Below are 18,187 nucleotides of genomic sequence, written 5' to 3' on the forward strand. Positions count from 1 at the left end.
TTTAATTTAAGATTGGGAGAGACTGTGACTAAGTTGTTCCAGCAGAGATTTACAGCCTGAAAGAGTAAAAAAGCTGAAACCCTTCGTGTCAGAGTCGCGTCACCAGCGAATAAGCAGCAGCACAACAAGGACCCTGTGCAGGAGAAGCTGCCAGCCGCCATGTGTGTGGGACCGTGTTGTCCTGCGGCCTCTGCCAAGTTGCGCACGTTTCTCACCGTCGCTGTACCTGGACCTACAGGATATTACTCCGCTTCATAAACAAATTTAACTCCACTGCGTCCAGCAGGGATTATTGGTCTTTAGAAGATTCCAAGGGGGGGCGACCTGGCACCTCCGTTGGTTAAAGATCTACTGATCCCAAAATAGGCGCTTGCTTAAGTAAAATAATTTTATATATGGAAAAGCTTAAAAAGCTAATTCCAACCATAACTAAAAGTTCAACCTGGGGACAAATGTCCCACATAAAACTGGACTCCAAAAACATTACCGGGCATTATTCCAAATTCAAAAAGTTGCCCAATTGCCCAAAATGGCCTCCTAGGGTTGGTGAGATACCTCGGATGTCGAGAACATACATATTAGACCGTGCATTTACTGCCTTATACTATACACAATTGCGCATAGTATAGAACACATGTTATCCTATGGGCCAATGCACATGACTGTGGTTGCCACGGTCCATGTATTTCCCGGAGCCCGGAGAGCAAAAAAATAGGACATGTCATAATACGGTCCACAATTGTGGTCCGGGCTCATTGAAATCAATGCACATCTCGTGTGTGCATGGTCCGTGATTGCGGACAGCCCACGGAAAATTTTTAAAAAAATGTCTAGTCCGGCCTCCTTGGATGAAGTTGCAGGCCATGTGACGCTGCAGCCTGTGATTGGCTGCAGTGGTCACATGGCCTGAAACGTCATCCAGGGAGGCCGGACTGGAGAAGGAGCAGAGAACTCTGGGTAAGCATAACTTTATTTATTTTTTTCTAACTTGCGATTTTTGCGTCATAATCGCTGTGATTCCGCCGCAAATATCGCAACACACATTGCTTTGTTTGCGGGTTTAAACACCCCATTGAATTCAATGGGGAATCCCGCAACGGAAAAGCTACGAATACGCAGCATTAATGGACATGCTGTGGTTGAAGAAACCGCACCGCAAATCAATTTGTGTGCGTTTTTTTCGGCTGCATTTTTCCGCTGTGTGGGGACGAGATTTGTTGAATTCTCACCCACTCTGCTGCTACTGTAATACGCTGTGGATTTTCCGCAATTAATCCATTGCGGAAAATCCGCAGTATCTACGCTGCGTCTGTTCGTACCCGTAAGGTAAAGCAGCTACACAACCTATTATCATGTGGCTTGATACATGATTCCAGAATTCAGCAGATGTATCAATCCAATTAAAATACAGTAGTCAGAGATCTTACTCCAAATCCGAGAACCTGGGCCGAGTCCAAAAAAACCGATTGTATTCATCTTATCCTCTGAATCTTTTGGCCTAGAGCCCAATGTAACAAAATGTATCATGTAATGATCCTTCATTGTAACAAGTTGCATCACCAAATCATCCTCCATTCTTTATAGGTCTACAGATCTCTCCCGTTAGCCCTGATTTTCATTGGGTTGTCATGAAGATCTTGAAAAGGTGTGGCTTATGGGATAGTGGGAGTGGCTTATTTGGAACCTTCGCTTGGTTTGTGGAGGCCAATTCTGCTTCAGTTGACATCATTCATGTCTTATGTTGACCATGCATGGCCGAAATCTAAAGCCTGACCTGCGTAATTGGAGTCATCAGAGAATTAGGCTTAGTGGGGGGAGACCAAGCTCTACTGAAGATCACAATTCTCTATGTTGCCCATGTGTATTAAACGGATATCTTCATGCATTTCAGGAGATGCTGGTGAGATCTAGGAAGCTTTGCCGGGGTCATTTGGGGGTGTCCAGGGACTAGTACTTTTGGTTTAAACTGACCACCTGTGTCAGTGAGACCCTTTCACATCCATGGCTGGCCCTTTTAGGTCTGAATTAATTAGCATATTCAAATTGTTATGCAAATGAGTGAAGTAGTAACATTGTATCATTACTTAGATTGGCTTTGTAAGGTATTGTGACCTCTCCCAGCCAATGATAAACATCAGAGAGGCTCACATGACTTCTAACCAATCTAAGGGCGGAGCAATAGGTCATAATTAGCATATGGGGTTGTTTAATTTCTTGAATTTTGAATATAACAATAGACAATACACAAAGGGATAGAAGAATTATCCATTATGAGCTTTTATTTAAAAAGCATCTTTGTACAGCGATTTAAAAAGAAAAAAAAAAATATTGATTTTGTGTTCTACAAAACGCATTCGAATAATATTCTTTTTTTTTCTTTCTTTTTTTTTCTTTACAATATGAAACATTACAAAAATACTGACAATTTATTTCATTTTATACAATTGCCACTAGTTATTGCTTTCATTTAATAGTGTGAAATTACTACCACAGATCTAAAAAGACTTTAGTTGAATATACAAAAAAATTAAACTGTTGCTTTTTTTCTTTTTAAGCAGCAAAATAATAACACAGGTAGAGACACCGTTAATGATCATAGTGGATATATCTAAAAATTATTTTGTTTTTGTGGTTTTTTTTCTTTTTCAAAAATAATATTTTTACATAGTTAATTTTTTTGACTGTTTTATACATTATTTATATCATATATCATATAAAAACAAAAAATTAGCTTGTTTGCTATTGTTGAAATGATAGGACGGATTTTGTTTTTCATTTATTTTTTTGTTAACATTGTGGTCAATTTTAAACTATTTGTGTAGTCCCTTTTAAGGTTGTAATGGTTACAAAAATTTTTATATATGCCTTCAAATCCTTACTTTCGATGGTTCGGAAAACACTTCATTTTGTATGACTGTTGTGTGAAATGTCATGACTATCAATGAACGTCAACGAAATTGGACAGACTACAATTGACTCAGGTTCGCATACCGTCCAGCGGTACCCATCAAAAACTGCTGTATGTCATGTACGTTGGGTATCAAACCCAAAGTCTATAGTGCTTAAAAAGTCTCAAACAAGACAGGCCACTAATGGTTTTCCACCTTCTTAGCATCTTATGGCCAAGAAACATGTTGGGTTTGGGTTGGGTACGTTCTGCTCTTGCCGGTTTCTAGAGAGATACGGAAAGGGTGTCAACTTTGATGTCCTTAGTGGCAATGCCTGACTCGGGTTTGGTTGGGTCCATTATACATTTTATATATATCTTTACATAGATAATTTGTGTAAGAAGACCCATCTGGTACGGTCAATAATAGAGCCACCATCCCCAACCATGGGTCCCGGATAGTCTCCTTACCACGTATGAGTGCTATTTTTTTTTTATAGATCTATATAGTGCTATCGTTAATTATCAGCTTTACTTCGAGCCAAGAATATCTATAGTCAAAGATGACTCCCTTTTGTTAAAAAATAAAAAAATTGAGTTCATAAATTTATGAACAATAGGTTGTCCATTAAAACATGAACAGATAAAGACCAATTGTACATCTGGAATTCCAACTCCGCGTTTCGTCATCACTTATCCGTTAGTCTGAACTTCCCCCACATTTTGCCACGTTGCAATCGAAAGGCCTCATAGCAGACATATTGTTTTTTCATTTTGGAGTCTCTGTTTGGTTGGGTCAAAGAGTCTTTCTCTACATTCTACTGTCTGATGAGATTGGAGAGCAGCAGGTCAATGACTTCACTGTCAGAAGTTCTTCTGCAATCGGTTGGCGGTGGTTTTATACAATATTTCGGTCAATTATGTCCACAGGTGACAGAGAGTCTTTCTTCACAGGAGGAGGGGTGGTGCAGGTTTTCTTCGGTGTCTTAAAGAGGTCCGATACGAAAAACACCTGAAAAAAAAAATTGGTTAATTGACCAGTTTATAAATTGAGAACATTTTTATATCGTACAACACAGAAACAAAAAAAATTACAAAAATTAAAACAAAATAGACATAATGGACTATAGGCCACCAGGATTAATAGTTGTGCCACCACTGGTTTAGCTTAAAGGGACACTAAAGCTGCCCGTACACTTTGTATAACTGTCAGCCTAACGTTTTTTAGACCGACCGCCATTCCTCCCGACTTCCCCCTATACATGCACGCTCGGCTGAGCAAGTGTTTTCAATGGGTAGAGGAAATCCAGTATGCCCGATCCTTCTTCCCCCGACATCTGCCGTTGGAGGAGAGTTGGTGAATCCCCATACATATTAGGCTTTGTCCACATCGGCGTCAGGGTTAGGTTCCAACTTAATGTCAGAGTTTTCTGTCGGAACGGAGCCGTGACTGACACGAACGGAAACCATAGGTTTCCGTTTCCATCACCATTGATTTCAATGGTGACGGATGCGGTGCCAATGGTTCCCATTTGTCTCCGATGTGCAAGGGTTCCATCATTTTGACGGAATCAATACCGTAGTCGACTGCGCTATTCATTCCGTCAAAACGACGGAACCCTTACAGAACTGAGACAAATGGAAACCATTGGCACCAGATCCGTCACCATTGAAATCAATGGTGATGGAAACGGAAACCTATGTGTCAGCCAGGGCTTCGTTCCGGCGGAAAGCTAAGACCGAACGTCGAAACGGAGCCCTGACGCAGATGTGAACGAAGCCTTAAAATAGTCATCGGGTCCCACTGAATTTGGCAGGTTTGGCTGACTCATCGAATATCTTAATGCCGATCTTATCTGTATTTGCTGTGAAGGCAATCTATTGTTTCCTGCTATCAGCCAATTTTTAGTTTAGGGGAGGCCGTAGTCCTCCTTCCGCTGCTGGAATAATGCTGAATGGACGTCATCCTATATTTCCACAAGCCTCAAGCTCCTTTACCCTGCTGACATCTAGGTCAAAACCAATGGAAGGAAGAGATATTTGGCCATGGTATCCTGAGTACCCAATACCGGAAGCCGTCTGCAGGATGTGAAATAGACGACATTTAACATATCAGGGCCGGGATACAGTAAGAACGGAACATAGGGGTGTGTGCGGGGAAATCACCAGCCAGGTCCACTCAACTTCCCATAGTGTGAAGTGTCAGCTGGGGACAGCACACAATGCGGGTGGAAAAATGTGTAGGATAACAAAAAAAGAGTCTCCCCCTCCGGGGTCATCTGTCACTGGTGGTTTACTGCTCAGTATTACAAGACGGCCTCTATCTTATTACTGCACAGGGCGGGCTTATTTATCCTGCACTTAATTAGAGGTCACAACGGACGTTTGCACTTTGACTGATACTTCTGTAGAAGGCACAGAAAAAACAAAACAATTAAATGCTCGTCATATTTGACCCAATTCTATGGCCTGATCCTATAATCAGATGAGGAGCAGTCCCCCTGGGCCCTAGAGCCTGATAAGACCCCAAAATGTTCTCTGTCACAGCAATGGTGTCTGACAGTGGGGCAGGACTTTGGGAAAGACTTTGCATTGGGGGGTCTCAAGTTGGATGTTGTATTGGAGGAAAATGAGAACCTTGAGGAAAAACAAATCTTATAGGAGACAAGGGATGATGGCGATCACTTCTCAATCACATCGGGGATCGGCATTTCTGAGCACCAGCGAGACCTCTACTTATTCATTACACCCAGTTTAGGACAATTACTTTTTACATGACCTTTTTAGGACCTGATCACCCAATAAAATAGGACCTTCTCAAATCAGCCGAGAGTCAAGACCCTTGGAGGCTCTTCTACTGGAGGGGTAAAGCTTCTCTCAATGGATCCCAAAGTTTTTCACTAGTTTGTGGGACATCCTTGGACATAAACTTTTGAGGAAATTAGATGGACCATGTTTGATTTTTCATGGCCAATTCAATTATTTCCACTTGAAATAAGTAGCGATAGAGATCTTGGGCAGAAGATCACCCTCCCAAAGGAGGAACCTCAGGGGGAACAGACATGGAAAAAGGGGAACAGAAGTCATATTCCCTTCTATCTGTCCTGTACTTCTTCCTAATCTACTGAATTAGCATAAAGTAGGGGACAAAAGAAATAAAGTATAACTGCAGGGTCAGACTACACAAAGTTTGTTTGTGGTCTGTTACCATGGAGACACATAGGCGCATATAGGAGCTGTAAATTTTAATTTGCTTGCGATAGTGTACATAGTCTTTAAACTAATTTCATCTGGCAATTATCGTATGTATGGCCAGCCTGTCATTCTTCTGGTTTTGACCAGAGGACAGATGGACAGACGGATGAATGAATGGACAGATGATGGATGGTTAGATAGGTGGATAGACGAATTCTTGGCTGGATGGATGGTAAGATGGATGGACTCTTATGTTTTGCTAAGCAAGCAGAAAAACAAGCAAAGAAGGTTGGGGTGAGGACCTTGTTTCTTAAATGGGGTTATCAAAACTTGGACCACCCCTTTAATGGTCTATGAAGGCCACCACGTCTTTTCTTGGAGGTGACTGTAGTGTAAAGCACGGCCCATGGAATAATTTACTATAAATATGAAATATTCTTCTAATCATCAGCCGTTAATAATTCATTCCAAGCTTCCCCAGGTATTTCGGAGTGACAGGTCTGGAATTGTTAACTTACTAATATGTTGAACTTTGTCTTTTTTCAGCAGCTGTCGACCATTTCCCAATGGCTGGAGGTTAAATAAACAACTGGCAGCGCTCATGAAATACAACCTCTCCCGGGCTGCGAATACTCCTCTCTGGGGCACACAATAAAGGGCGGTGAATACAGGGAGAGAAGGAGGAAAGCTTCTTTTACTGGGTTTGGTCCTTTTCCTGCAAACTGAAGTTCTCCACCCTTAAAATAAACTCCCCAGGTCTTCTCATGGATAGGAATGTGCATTCATTGCCGGCTGATGTGTCGAATTGTACATTTTTTGGACCTCTTCATCTATTTTTGGACATTTTAGTGGAAACCAAACACGTCTCTGGGAAATACAGCGGCTGCCAGGGCAAAATATTATAGATTTCTGCTGACTTTGGAATTTTTGGATTCTGGAGAGTTACCTGGGGCCAGATCCTTACGGAACGTGTCCCTTTAAAATAACAACATTGGGTTGTCCCCTTCTGTTATGCACTTTTCCGGGAAAGTTGGGTGACAACCAGTAGGGATGTATAGGATTTCTGACTCAAGGACTTTTTTTTGGGGGGGGGGGGGATGTTTTTGAAATGTGACTCATGTTGGGATAAGACAATAAGTCTTTGTTCCGCTGGTGAGATGCTGTGTTTTTTAACCATATGGGATATGATAAAGGTCAGCGTGTGCTCTCATCCTGCCGCAGGCCCCTTGACGATGACAGTGTACATTTCCTATAGAATTATGATTTTATGACAGCACGAAGCGCCGGCGGTGAAATCTCATCACGCCACCATTACCCACAATCAAAAAAGACTCAGCCCCACGTCCAAGAGCAATGACCTCAGTCCGTGCCCGGAGATGATTATGAGCGCCGCATCTACCCTGACATTTGTGTGACACTGAAGAGCCTGTTGCTTGTCTACAGACGTTTTCTGAATAGCGGCGGTGGCGGCGGCGTCCAGCACAATGACTTGTCAGTGCTCAGTCCAACAAAGACCCAGAATGAGTCAATTATTTAATTTTTGATTGAGAGAATATCATCCAAAACTTTTTACTGCTATTTTCCGGATCCGACCAAAAATGCGTCCCTAGTGACACGCGTCTCCATTCCGACCCATGGAAATCAGATACGCCTAAAAAAAAATCTTGGTGGCTGCTGATTGTGTAGAACATAGAAGAAGCCCGCAGATCATATTTTCTGGTATAAAAAAGTTGCACATTTTGGCTCACGTCATAGTTGCTGTAAAATTTGCGACTCTTTTCTCACACTTTCCAAAAGTGTTTTTTGCTGAAGGGGCATTGGCTCCCCCGAAACAACAGATTTATCAAAATTAACGTCAGAAACCGGCGTAAGTTATGGCGCAAATCTACACCTGCTCATGGCAGGTGCAGATTTGCATTTCTCTCGCACGGACAGCCAAAGATGCGCCAAATATATTAAGATGTGTGCACCCCGATATATATATATGGCGCATTTTCCACCCACGTAAATTAGTTTAAGACTTAATATATTCCCCCATTGCGTATGAAGAATGCGCTATCATCTGAATATTGCAAAAAAAAATTAAGGCCTAGTTCACGCGGAGGAATATGCAGGCAGGAAAAAACCCGGTTTCCGCGTCAAAAACAGCGCCAAATTTTTTTGTGTGAGATGGCCATAAGGCAGTTAGGTGATACAAGAAAAGAGAAGTGTGTGGAAGGCTAGACTGGTGCTATAGGGTTAAAGTTAAAGTTGCAACCAAAGTATAAAATGCAAATCAACTATTTAAAAATTGATCACAGGTGGCGCCATTTTCAACAACATGGTAGCACAACCGAAACTTTTAGTATGTGAATCTCAACGTTCCTGTCTCTTTAAAGTGATTTGTACCATACACACAATGTGAGGGAATTGTGTAAGGACACACAATAGTTTACGACCAATGTGTAGGACCAGCTGTTTCCTACGCGGTTGTCATACGTCAGTCCATAAAAACTGCTTTGTCCCCAAACATTTTACAAGACTGGCACGGTCGGCATAGAAACAGGCGATGACATATGTAGACGTCACCTGTACGTTGCGGAGACAACAATGGTGACAATCTATAGGAAGGGGTTCTACTGAAGGGACTCAATGGCCATGTCGCTGCCAAGCAAGGGGATTCCAACAGGGTTCAGATACATTTAAGACCCTCTTATTACTTGGGCTACAAGGCACCTTGGCATCCATAGTGGCATGGGAGGGCAATAAGTCATATAATGTGCGCAAGCATTGCGACCACAACGTCTGCATGACCTGAAAACTTCCATGGCGGAAAAAAAGTCATAGGGCTTGAATCTTGTGCTACCTCTGTGGCTAGTCAGGCCACAAAAAAAATCCCCTTGTAGCACTCGTAACATGGTAACAAAGAGATGGCCTCCGGCCAGGGGAGAAGTCCCCAAATTTCTCTCCAGGTAGTTTCTAAGCGACTTCATAAAAATTCGATATCCCAAGTAAATCCCCCATAAAAAGTTCATAGTTCAGACCTACAAGTGAGGAAGTTGCTGCGTTTTACAGACCGGTGTAATCTTGGGCATTTTTGCCCGTATTTTTCTTTTGTTGACCCGAAGCCTCCAGCTCAGATAGAACTGCAGACACAACCTGATTACATGATCATTTCTGCCCTCAGCTCCTAAATTAAATGGTAACACATGGCTCGCCGGTCATAAAAAAAAAAAGGCGACGGCGGTCTGACCACTGCTTGCTGTGTAAACTGCCTGAGAACAAGCGCTGTGGCTACAAGCCGCAATCATGGTCAGCGGATCTCCACAAATCTACAATTAAGAGGGTTTTGTTTTTTTTCTCCAATGTAAACAAGCTGGCAGAAATTCCCCTGGGAGGCAGGAGTTGGCACAGCACAGGGGGCAGATACTTCTAGTGAGAAATTCTCTAACTGAAGTTCTCCAAACATATTCCATTTTTGTTGGTGGATCCGCCAAATTTATTGGGATCTGGCAACAACCTTGTATCTATAGTTCAACTATACCCGATTGTCTCCCTCTGAGGGAAACAGGAGGTCGGAGAGGTTGGAGTTTTATCTGTCTGATCCTTTGTTTCTCCAGAGATAAGTGGAGGCAGAGGTGTCTGGCAGCCACTCATCTCCACCTCCATAGAAATAACATCCCCGCTCAGGTGATCCAAACTGGCATCTCAATGGGGGGAGATGGGGAAGATACCTGATGGCCGAATTATTATTGTAACAACTCAAGGTTAGGATGTTGTGTATCTTCTCCAACAATTATAATGTATCTTCTTGGTTTCCATTGATCTATGGACGTGGCCTGAACCGGAGAACCTCCAAAACCCAAGAGACGTTGGACAGATCTACCCTTGATACATTGAGTGTTTGGACACGCAACAATGTGACACTTAGATTTCGCTTCATTCTAGGCCAATAACGAGACGTGGATGTATAAGGGGGAGTCGGGAGGAAAAGCTATAGGCCACATGGGCACCCGGCCGACAGCTATGTAAAGTGTATGGGTGGCTTTAGTTACAGCTCATTGACTCTTCCATTAGACAGACTTCAAACTCTTGTATCGATGGGAATTTTGACCGACTGTTTAATCTCCTGCTTGAACTTTCCATCATGGGCGATACTTACTATGCAATAAGCCACCACAGCTCCCTGCACGAATCCAGCCAGCACGTCGGAGGGATGATGCTTGTGGTCCGAGACTCGGGACAACCCTGTGTAGAAGGCCATCATAAGAAGGGTGAACTGCAGCAGGGGGCGTAGGAGCCGGGCACCTCTCCATGTAAATCTTGACTGAAGGTAAAACTGGAAAAAAAAGAAAACAATCATTACTGTTTGTAGCCAAATAAATAGTAGTCTATAAATAAATATTATGGTTGTATTTTATGGTGGCCACTAGGGGCGCTGTTCTATTATTACACATCAACTGAAGAGTAAACATGGTAGCTCCTAACTTTACAGTCAAAAACATTTGAAGGGTCCCTCATCGTCCTTCACCTGATCTAATAAGACGTTATTTTTTCCTAAACCTTCAGCAAGTTCTTAATTGAGCTAAATGTCTGTGATTAGCGGCGGCAGAAGAAGAAGGAGGCCGAAGGCAAGTCAAGGCCGGAAGACCCGTCAGTATGGAGGAGGCTAACGGCTGGTAAATATCTAGGCCAACAAAACGATTGTACAATGTAAACTCTGAGGCGCGACGTTATTTCCCGATCGTCCTGCCATTCAGCTAAGTGCATCCGTTTTTTAACAGATAAAAATTTTTGGGGAAAATTTGATTTTAAAAATTACAATTTTCAGGTCAATATTTTTAGAAAACATAACTACAAAAATGCTTAAAATTGTAATTGATCTAAAAATTATATAAATGATTTAAGTCGTAGGGGTTTTGTCATTTCTGGTGTTGAGAATAAATGATTTTTTTTAATACATTAAAACTATCGGTATAATTTCCAAAAATGGAACAATATTTTTAAAGTTACGAAAAAGTACAAAAAATGTAATTTGTGCTAGATTTCTATAAAAAAAAAAAAAGCGCAATAGCATTACATGATGAGACTCTTGGTTCTTAATACGGAAGGGTCCCTTGTAGAGTCCTGTTGCAAAATTTAAGGACAACATGGCTGCTTTTTTTCCCAAAAGAGCGTCACACCTGTCCACAGGTTGTGCATGGTATTACAGCTCAGCTCTAGTCACTTCAATGAAGTCGAGCAGCAATACCACACACAACCCATAGACAGGTGTGGTGCTGTTTCTGTTTTCCCTAATTCTGGACATCCCCTCTAAGACCTCAAGCTGGCCATGATATGCGTGTATACATTGAATCTATATATGTTGTGAGAGATTCATTGTTGCTATTTCCGCTTGACAGAATTCTGTGGGAACTTTCTGAAACAAAGGGAAAGAGACGCAGGGAACTTGGACACTTTTGTTCTAAAAATTAAAATCTATTGGACATGACCAGGCTGGGATGAGTGCAGCGGCAGCTGACAAGACCCCCGATGGACCCCACCCTTCCTATAGGAAGGAAACCGAGGGAACGGCCTGGACGCCGCGGCTGGAGGTGACCTGTATATTTATAAATGACTTCATACAGTCGCCAGCAGCAGATCCTCCGGGAGATCAAGCGCTACACTGTACCTGTGCCTGGGAAAGCTGGGTGACTACCAATATGGCTTTGATTACATTATCCACAAGTGTTTTCACCCAGCTTACCTAGAGTCCTGAATGGCAGCACACCATAATGGGGATGCATCATTTATATCTGTCCAGTTGCATCAAGATCTGTCCTGTTTGTCACCCAGCTTTGCTAGAGTCCTGAATGGCAGCACACCAGAGTGGGAATGCATCATTTATATCTGTCCAGTTGTATCAAGATCTGTCATGGTTGTCACCCAGCTTTCCTAGAGTCCTGAATGGCAGCACACCATAATGGGGATGCATCATTTATATCTGTCCAGTTGCATCAAGATCCGTCATGGTTGTCACCCAGCTTTCCTAGACTCCTGAATGGCAGCACACCAGAGTGGGAATGCATCATTTATATCTGTCCAGTTGCATCAAGATCCGTCATGGTTGTCACCCAGCTTTCCTAGACTCCTGAATGGCAGCACACCAGAGTGGGAATGCATCATTTATATCTGTCCAGTTGCATCAAGATCTGTCATGGTTGTCACCCAGCTTTACCAAAAAAAGACATTTTTGAAATAATTTTTTGCTACATCTGGCAGGTTTTCGGCTTCCTGCATCTGTTTATATTGTGACCTCTTCCGTCTCAACCCTAATTTCCAATTTTTCTTGCAAGGTCTGCAGCTTTTCTCCCCGGCCCTCAGACAGATGACGGATTTCGCTTGTTTTAGGATGACGTTATATGACGACGGCTTTCGTTTCCTAGTGTTGCCCTTTGACACGGGGCCCCGATGTTTCCTTTGTCATCGACTTACTCAGCGCTGTGGTCATTAGTTACCGTCCCCTATAAAAATCCAAGGTGACTCCCATGTAAGAGTGAGTAATGACAGGAACTGGATTTTATGGATTTTTGGGGGGGATTTAGCAAAAATTTTAAATTATTGAGCGTCCTATGTTATAACAGGGAATTAAAGGGACAGGCTCTTTTAAATAACTTCTTAATATGAGGGGTGGATAGATGGGAGTTCTCTGATTGGGACCCACTTTTTAGTTGGAAGCCCATAGCATGGCTTTCACCTTCAGGCTTTTTTGTGCATTGATTGCAACCCCCACAGGGTTGTCCAATAAAGTATTATTTAACATGCTGGGGCTTGTAGTCCCCCGTAAAATGCCTTATTCTGCTGTAGTCTTAGTTTATACACGCAGTCATGTGATCACGGGGATCTCGTTGGATCATTGCATTAACATAAGAGAAAATGTAACGCTGATGACCCGGAGTTTATTTCCAGTCCATCAGAACTTTTCCTATTAATGATCGGTACATGACTTCTGATAAATGCAGCGCAACGTCCTCCGAGTCAATGTGTAACCGATAAGTCCTGACCAGCTCATGAAATGCCCCTAGCATAAAATGTAAAAGCAATGCCCCCCCCCCTCCAACAATTAAACAGAAAATAACCCAATCATTGCCAGTGGAGTTTGTCATCCAGCTTTCCACGGACCCTGAAACCCAGATAAATCTGCACTGCTATGAAGAGTTCCACCCCCATGTGTTATAAAGAATTACCCATACCTTCTCTCAAGATTGTGTGTCAGTCCACACTGTAGTACTGGCATTCTATTCATAAACCAGGAAGCTCTGGATGAGCAGGACTATAGGGGGCAGCAACGCAGGTCATTGTGGGAAGGCAGAAAAAATGGCAATCTTAATAATTAGATGACCCTGAGGCCTCCATGGCTTGCTGGGAGTAGTAGTTTCCCAACAGCCTGATATAAACCCTGGAGATACAAGCAGCTATATTTGGCTGCTGACCCCGCACGCCCGCAGCTCGGCTGTTTATATTAGAGCTGCTGGAATTCCCATTGTTTGTTAATGAAGGAGTTTCAGCTTCCAGAGCAAATATTAAAGTGCTAACGAAACGTTTGTGGCATTAAACAGTGACCCGGAATAAAGTCATGTCAACGCAGGCTGCGGGCCGGGCACTCCTGACCTCCGGCCTCGTCTACATGGGGTAAGGGATGGTCCCTATGATGTATGTCGACTGCCGCGGAGGCGGATCAGACTCCATCAGTCCCTATTATCAGCCCCATCACAAGGACGCACAATGGCCACAGATAGGGATCCCCAGGGTGTGGTGGGACAGCAGGTAATCCGATCTCTTATCCCGCTCCCAGATTAACAGACCAGATTCCCAAAAAGTAATCAGTGATCGACTAAGATTATCCCACAATAGGTGCAGGAGATCAGTTATCTTCTACACAAACCTATACTCACATCTGCCCACCATTATAGATCCCATAGAGGATGTCAACTAGCTTTCTTAGACTCCTAAGTGTCAAATCTACCTAGTTATATAGCAATACATTCTCTGCTCTGTCCCTCCCCCATTTTTTACACTGCAGCTCTGCTTCTTCAGATTGGCCAATGTGTATAAGTACAAACATGTCCAAACTAATGAATCAAAAATCTCCTTAGTTATACATTGATACATTACCGGCTATTACTAAACCTGAAACGTCCTCTTTCCCCCATGCTTTACACTGCTGCTGCTATGAATGTTTAGATTAACTGCTGTGTATGACCACAAACTTCCTAGGGTATGGGAATCTTATATCAATTAGTGCAAGGACAGTTTTATTCTAAACCACCAGTGAGAAGAACAGATTAGACTGAGGGAGAGGGGTCTTAGTGGGGGGGGGGGCTGGGGATCCACTATTAATATAAAACTACCGCGTCTATATTTTATGGCATGTAATTGATATTTTTTATATTTGCAAAAGGCAATAAACCCAGATCACTACCAGGAGCCTTTGTTATTTAGGCCGATCAATAAGTGACATGGGCGCCGCTGCTCTTCGAGGGGAAGAAATAAGGAAATGAAACACCTGAAAAACAATAACTCCACTCAGGCGCCAACGCGGAACAGGAATCCACAGATCTGTCTGCTGAATTATTAACCTCTTATCTGACATTATCTCAGGACTTTCTACACGGGAAGTACCTGGGGGTTAATATTTTTTATCTGCCTTTCTGTTACTGATCCAGATGTATCAATCATTTAGAATAACAAGAATAAAAAAAAATGCAATATGGCCGCAATAGGAAATCTGTTAGATTTCCCATATACATGAGTAGGATATCCACCTGATTATACATGAATCACAGTAATAGAAACTGCAGAACTAGATAGATTTACCATTCAGGAGTCAAGAAAAGTTGGGTGATAAACCCTGTGGAAGCTGTGAAGGCAGCCATACTGATGGTCACCCAGCTTTCCTGGACAAATACATCACCAAATACTAATCTGATGGTCAACCGAGCTGGAAATGAAGATGTTAATGACGACAATGTAACTATTATGTCATTATATGATACAATTCAGCAACATTTGTTACATTGTGTCGAAGGATCAATGCGATTTCTATGGATTGTCTTCTAGTTAACTTAGGCCCTGTTCACACAGAACTTTTTGCAGGCAGAAATTCTGCCTCAAAATTCCGTCTAGAATTTTGAGGCAGATTCTCATCTGCCTGCACGCTGTTTGCCGCGTTTATGCGGCGTTTTTCACCTGCGGCATTGAGCGCTGCCAAATACGCTTTCTCTGCCTCCCATTGATGTTAATGTGAGGTCAGAGACGTAAACATAAGATAGAGCATGTCGCTTCTTTTTCCCGCAAGACGATTTTCCGCGAGCCTATGCCTATGCATGAAATCAATGGGAGGCATTATCGGCCGTTTTTTTGCGCGTTTTCCGCTTAAAAAATTTTCCAAAAAAAACTCAGTGTGAACTGGCCCTTAAAGGGAAATTTGCCCCAACCCAAACCCTTGTTACATTTAGATGATGCCCTAATAATACAGAACTAGAGGGCACAATTATGAGCACTAACGAATGATAAACGGTTTTCCAGCCCCTGACTGGCACTTTAGAGGGAAGTTTAGTCTAAATTCCCCTCTAAAGTGCCAGTCAGGAGCTGGAAAAGTTTATCAAGCCCCTCCCCTCAATAATCCCTTTCAGCCAGTCAGCAGAGCCAAACTACATCACATGACACACCTCTCTGTAGCACTGACTCCTCAGAAACAGGAATCTCATGGTAACAGAGATCCTGGTCCCTTTATTGGCTCTTCTAGGGACTATTTGGTGTAGGGACTTGTGCCCACTGGTGAGGTTTTGATAGGACAACATGTAGATGCCCTAATCTAAGGGCAGTCTGAGCCGGTGACACGCGTCCTTTAAGGAGCAATCATTTATAAAAGGCTAACGTTACATTTAAAGTGACAGGCGTGGCTTTATTACAAGCCATTGACCTGTTTATCGTAATGTTTATTTAAGACAGGTGAACGGCCTCATGATTCATATTTTGCTTCATACTAATAAGGAAGTCGTCTTCTCTCATTCCTTCTGTCTCTAAGATATTAGTCGTGTATAAACCCGCAGAACAATCTTATCCCCCAGCGTCCAAAGATCTGAACACTACTCTGAAAACAAATCCGATACGCCAGGCACCTCTGCGCTAAAACACCATTTCTATCACTATCTCGCCGCCAAGTGCGATGATGTCATATCTGACGGGACAGGTTCTGCCGTGGTAATTTTCTGAAAGGAAAAGATGAATGTTCGCCAAACTCGCAAGGTACTTGCCAAACTGCATTGATTGCTTACAAACGCTGAGGAGCTCTTTAGAAAAATTACATTATTTTTGTTTTACTCCAATCACATCCGGAGCTGCATTCAAAAATGCTCATGCTACCAGAGTGTAGTGCATTGGAGCTCCTATAAGAGTAAGACTATAAGGCTGGGTTCACACGAGCATGTTCGGTCCGTAAAGGATGGAACGTATTTCGGCCGCAAGTCCCGGACCGAACACACTGCAGGGGGCCGGGCTCCTAGCATCATAGTTATGTACGACGCTAGGACAGTAGTTCCACGGAGAGGCAGGGACTCCTAGCGTCATACATAACTATGATGCTAGGAGCCCGGCCCCCTGCAGTGTGTTCGGTCCGGGACTTGCGGCCGAAATACGTTCCGTCCATCACGGACCGAACATGCTCGTGTGAACCCAGCCTAAGAGCTAAGCTTCTAGGTCACATGACTGACTTTGGAGTACAGATAAACCGTAGCCTGTTTCCAAGGGTCAATCAGCAGAATTTTGAAGGCAGCTTTGGATGTGAGTGGAGCATTGATGATTTTTTTTACGGGTTCCTAAACATTGTTATATGTTTGTTGAAAGTGGAGATACATTTTGAGGCTTCCAGGTGACTTAGGTACCAACCATTGCTGACCCCCCCCCCCCCATCTAAAAAAAAGTTGCAAATCTACATTAATCGCCTTAGTCTCCTATCTAACACATGAATGTATATTTTTGTTGTAATTAAATATAGAAAAACGTTTCTATAAATAGAACTCACTGTTCAATTTTCGGGACACCTCAGAAAATGGAAGTCAGGGGGGCAAAACAAAACTTTCATTCAGCAAAAGAAATAGGTCAACTTCTGTTTTAATAAATGTTGGGGGAGGGAGCTTACAAAAACATTTAGAAATAAAAGTGACGGCCTTTATAGAGGGGCTTAGCTGGCTAAATGTTTTCATAGTATCCGAGCAGGGATGGGGGTATAACTGCTCACAGACACTATGATGGGGGGATGTGGGGGTCTTACACTACTACGAAGGAAATTCAGCACCACCTTTCCCCTCTAACACCTGCAGCAGGTAATATTTTACAGCGAGCCCGGCTTTCAAATCATTTTCCAGACATTAAGCAAAATAAATACTGTAAAAGTGAAGAAAGAATCTCAGCTGGAAAACAACATCCCTGTTATAACACTATGAGGGTCGTCTTAGGAATTATTTTACTGCTCGCACTCTCCTGCAATTTTATCTAGATACGTAAAGCGTTAGTCATATGTTCCATCCGGAATATTATTATACATAGGTGCTATCACTATGACTCCTATACGTCTTATTCAATCTTTGCTTCAAGCAGTCAAACTTCTCCTAGTCAGGGCTTCTCCTAGTCAGGGCTTCTCCTAGTCTGGGCTTCTCCTAGTCTGGGCTTCTCCTAGTCTGGGCTTCTCTTAGTCTGGGCTTCTCCTAGTCAGGGCTTCTCCTAGTCAGGGCTTCTCCTAGTCAGGGCTTCTCCTAGTCAGGGCTTCTCCTAGTCTGGGCTTCTCCTAGTCTGGGCTTCTCCTAGTCTAGTCTGGGCTTCTCCTAGTCTGGGCTTCTCCTAGTCTGGGCTTCTCCTAGTCTAGTCTGGGCTTCTCCTAGTCTGGGCTTCTCCTAGTCTGGCCTTCACTGCGATGTGGGGGAGGGGAAGTGACAACCTCTGCTCTGGAACAAAACGATGTGAACTTGTTATGAAGCAGTAGAGCAGTTCATCTTCATAGTAAAAGACCTACAATTGACATAAATCACCTATTCACTGTGACCACACCCCTTTTGTACAAGCCCCGCCCCTTGCATGGTGGAATCA

At 43.0% G+C, this 18,187-nt stretch overlaps 1 protein-coding gene across 2 annotated transcripts in view; it reads right to left on the reverse strand.

The window, feature by feature from the left end:
* Positions 1–2,253: 2,253 nt before the first annotated feature.
* The window catches only part of PLPP3 (phospholipid phosphatase 3), a 51,517-nt gene continuing 35,583 nt past the window's right edge, over positions 2,254–18,187 (reverse strand). For both annotated transcript variants that reach the window (XM_075832682.1, XM_075832681.1), the window contains exons 5-6: positions 10,224–10,400; positions 2,254–3,899 (exon numbers count right to left, since the gene is read on the reverse strand). In XM_075832682.1, coding sequence (XP_075688797.1) covers positions 3,786–3,899; positions 10,224–10,400 — 291 coding nt within the window. In that variant the 3' untranslated portion in view covers positions 2,254–3,785. The remainder of the gene's footprint in view (positions 3,900–10,223; positions 10,401–18,187) is intronic.

The sequence above is a fragment of the Rhinoderma darwinii genome, chromosome 7 (genome assembly GCF_050947455.1).
Source record: "Rhinoderma darwinii isolate aRhiDar2 chromosome 7, aRhiDar2.hap1, whole genome shotgun sequence".
Classification (NCBI taxonomy): Eukaryota; Metazoa; Chordata; class Amphibia; order Anura; family Rhinodermatidae; genus Rhinoderma; species Rhinoderma darwinii.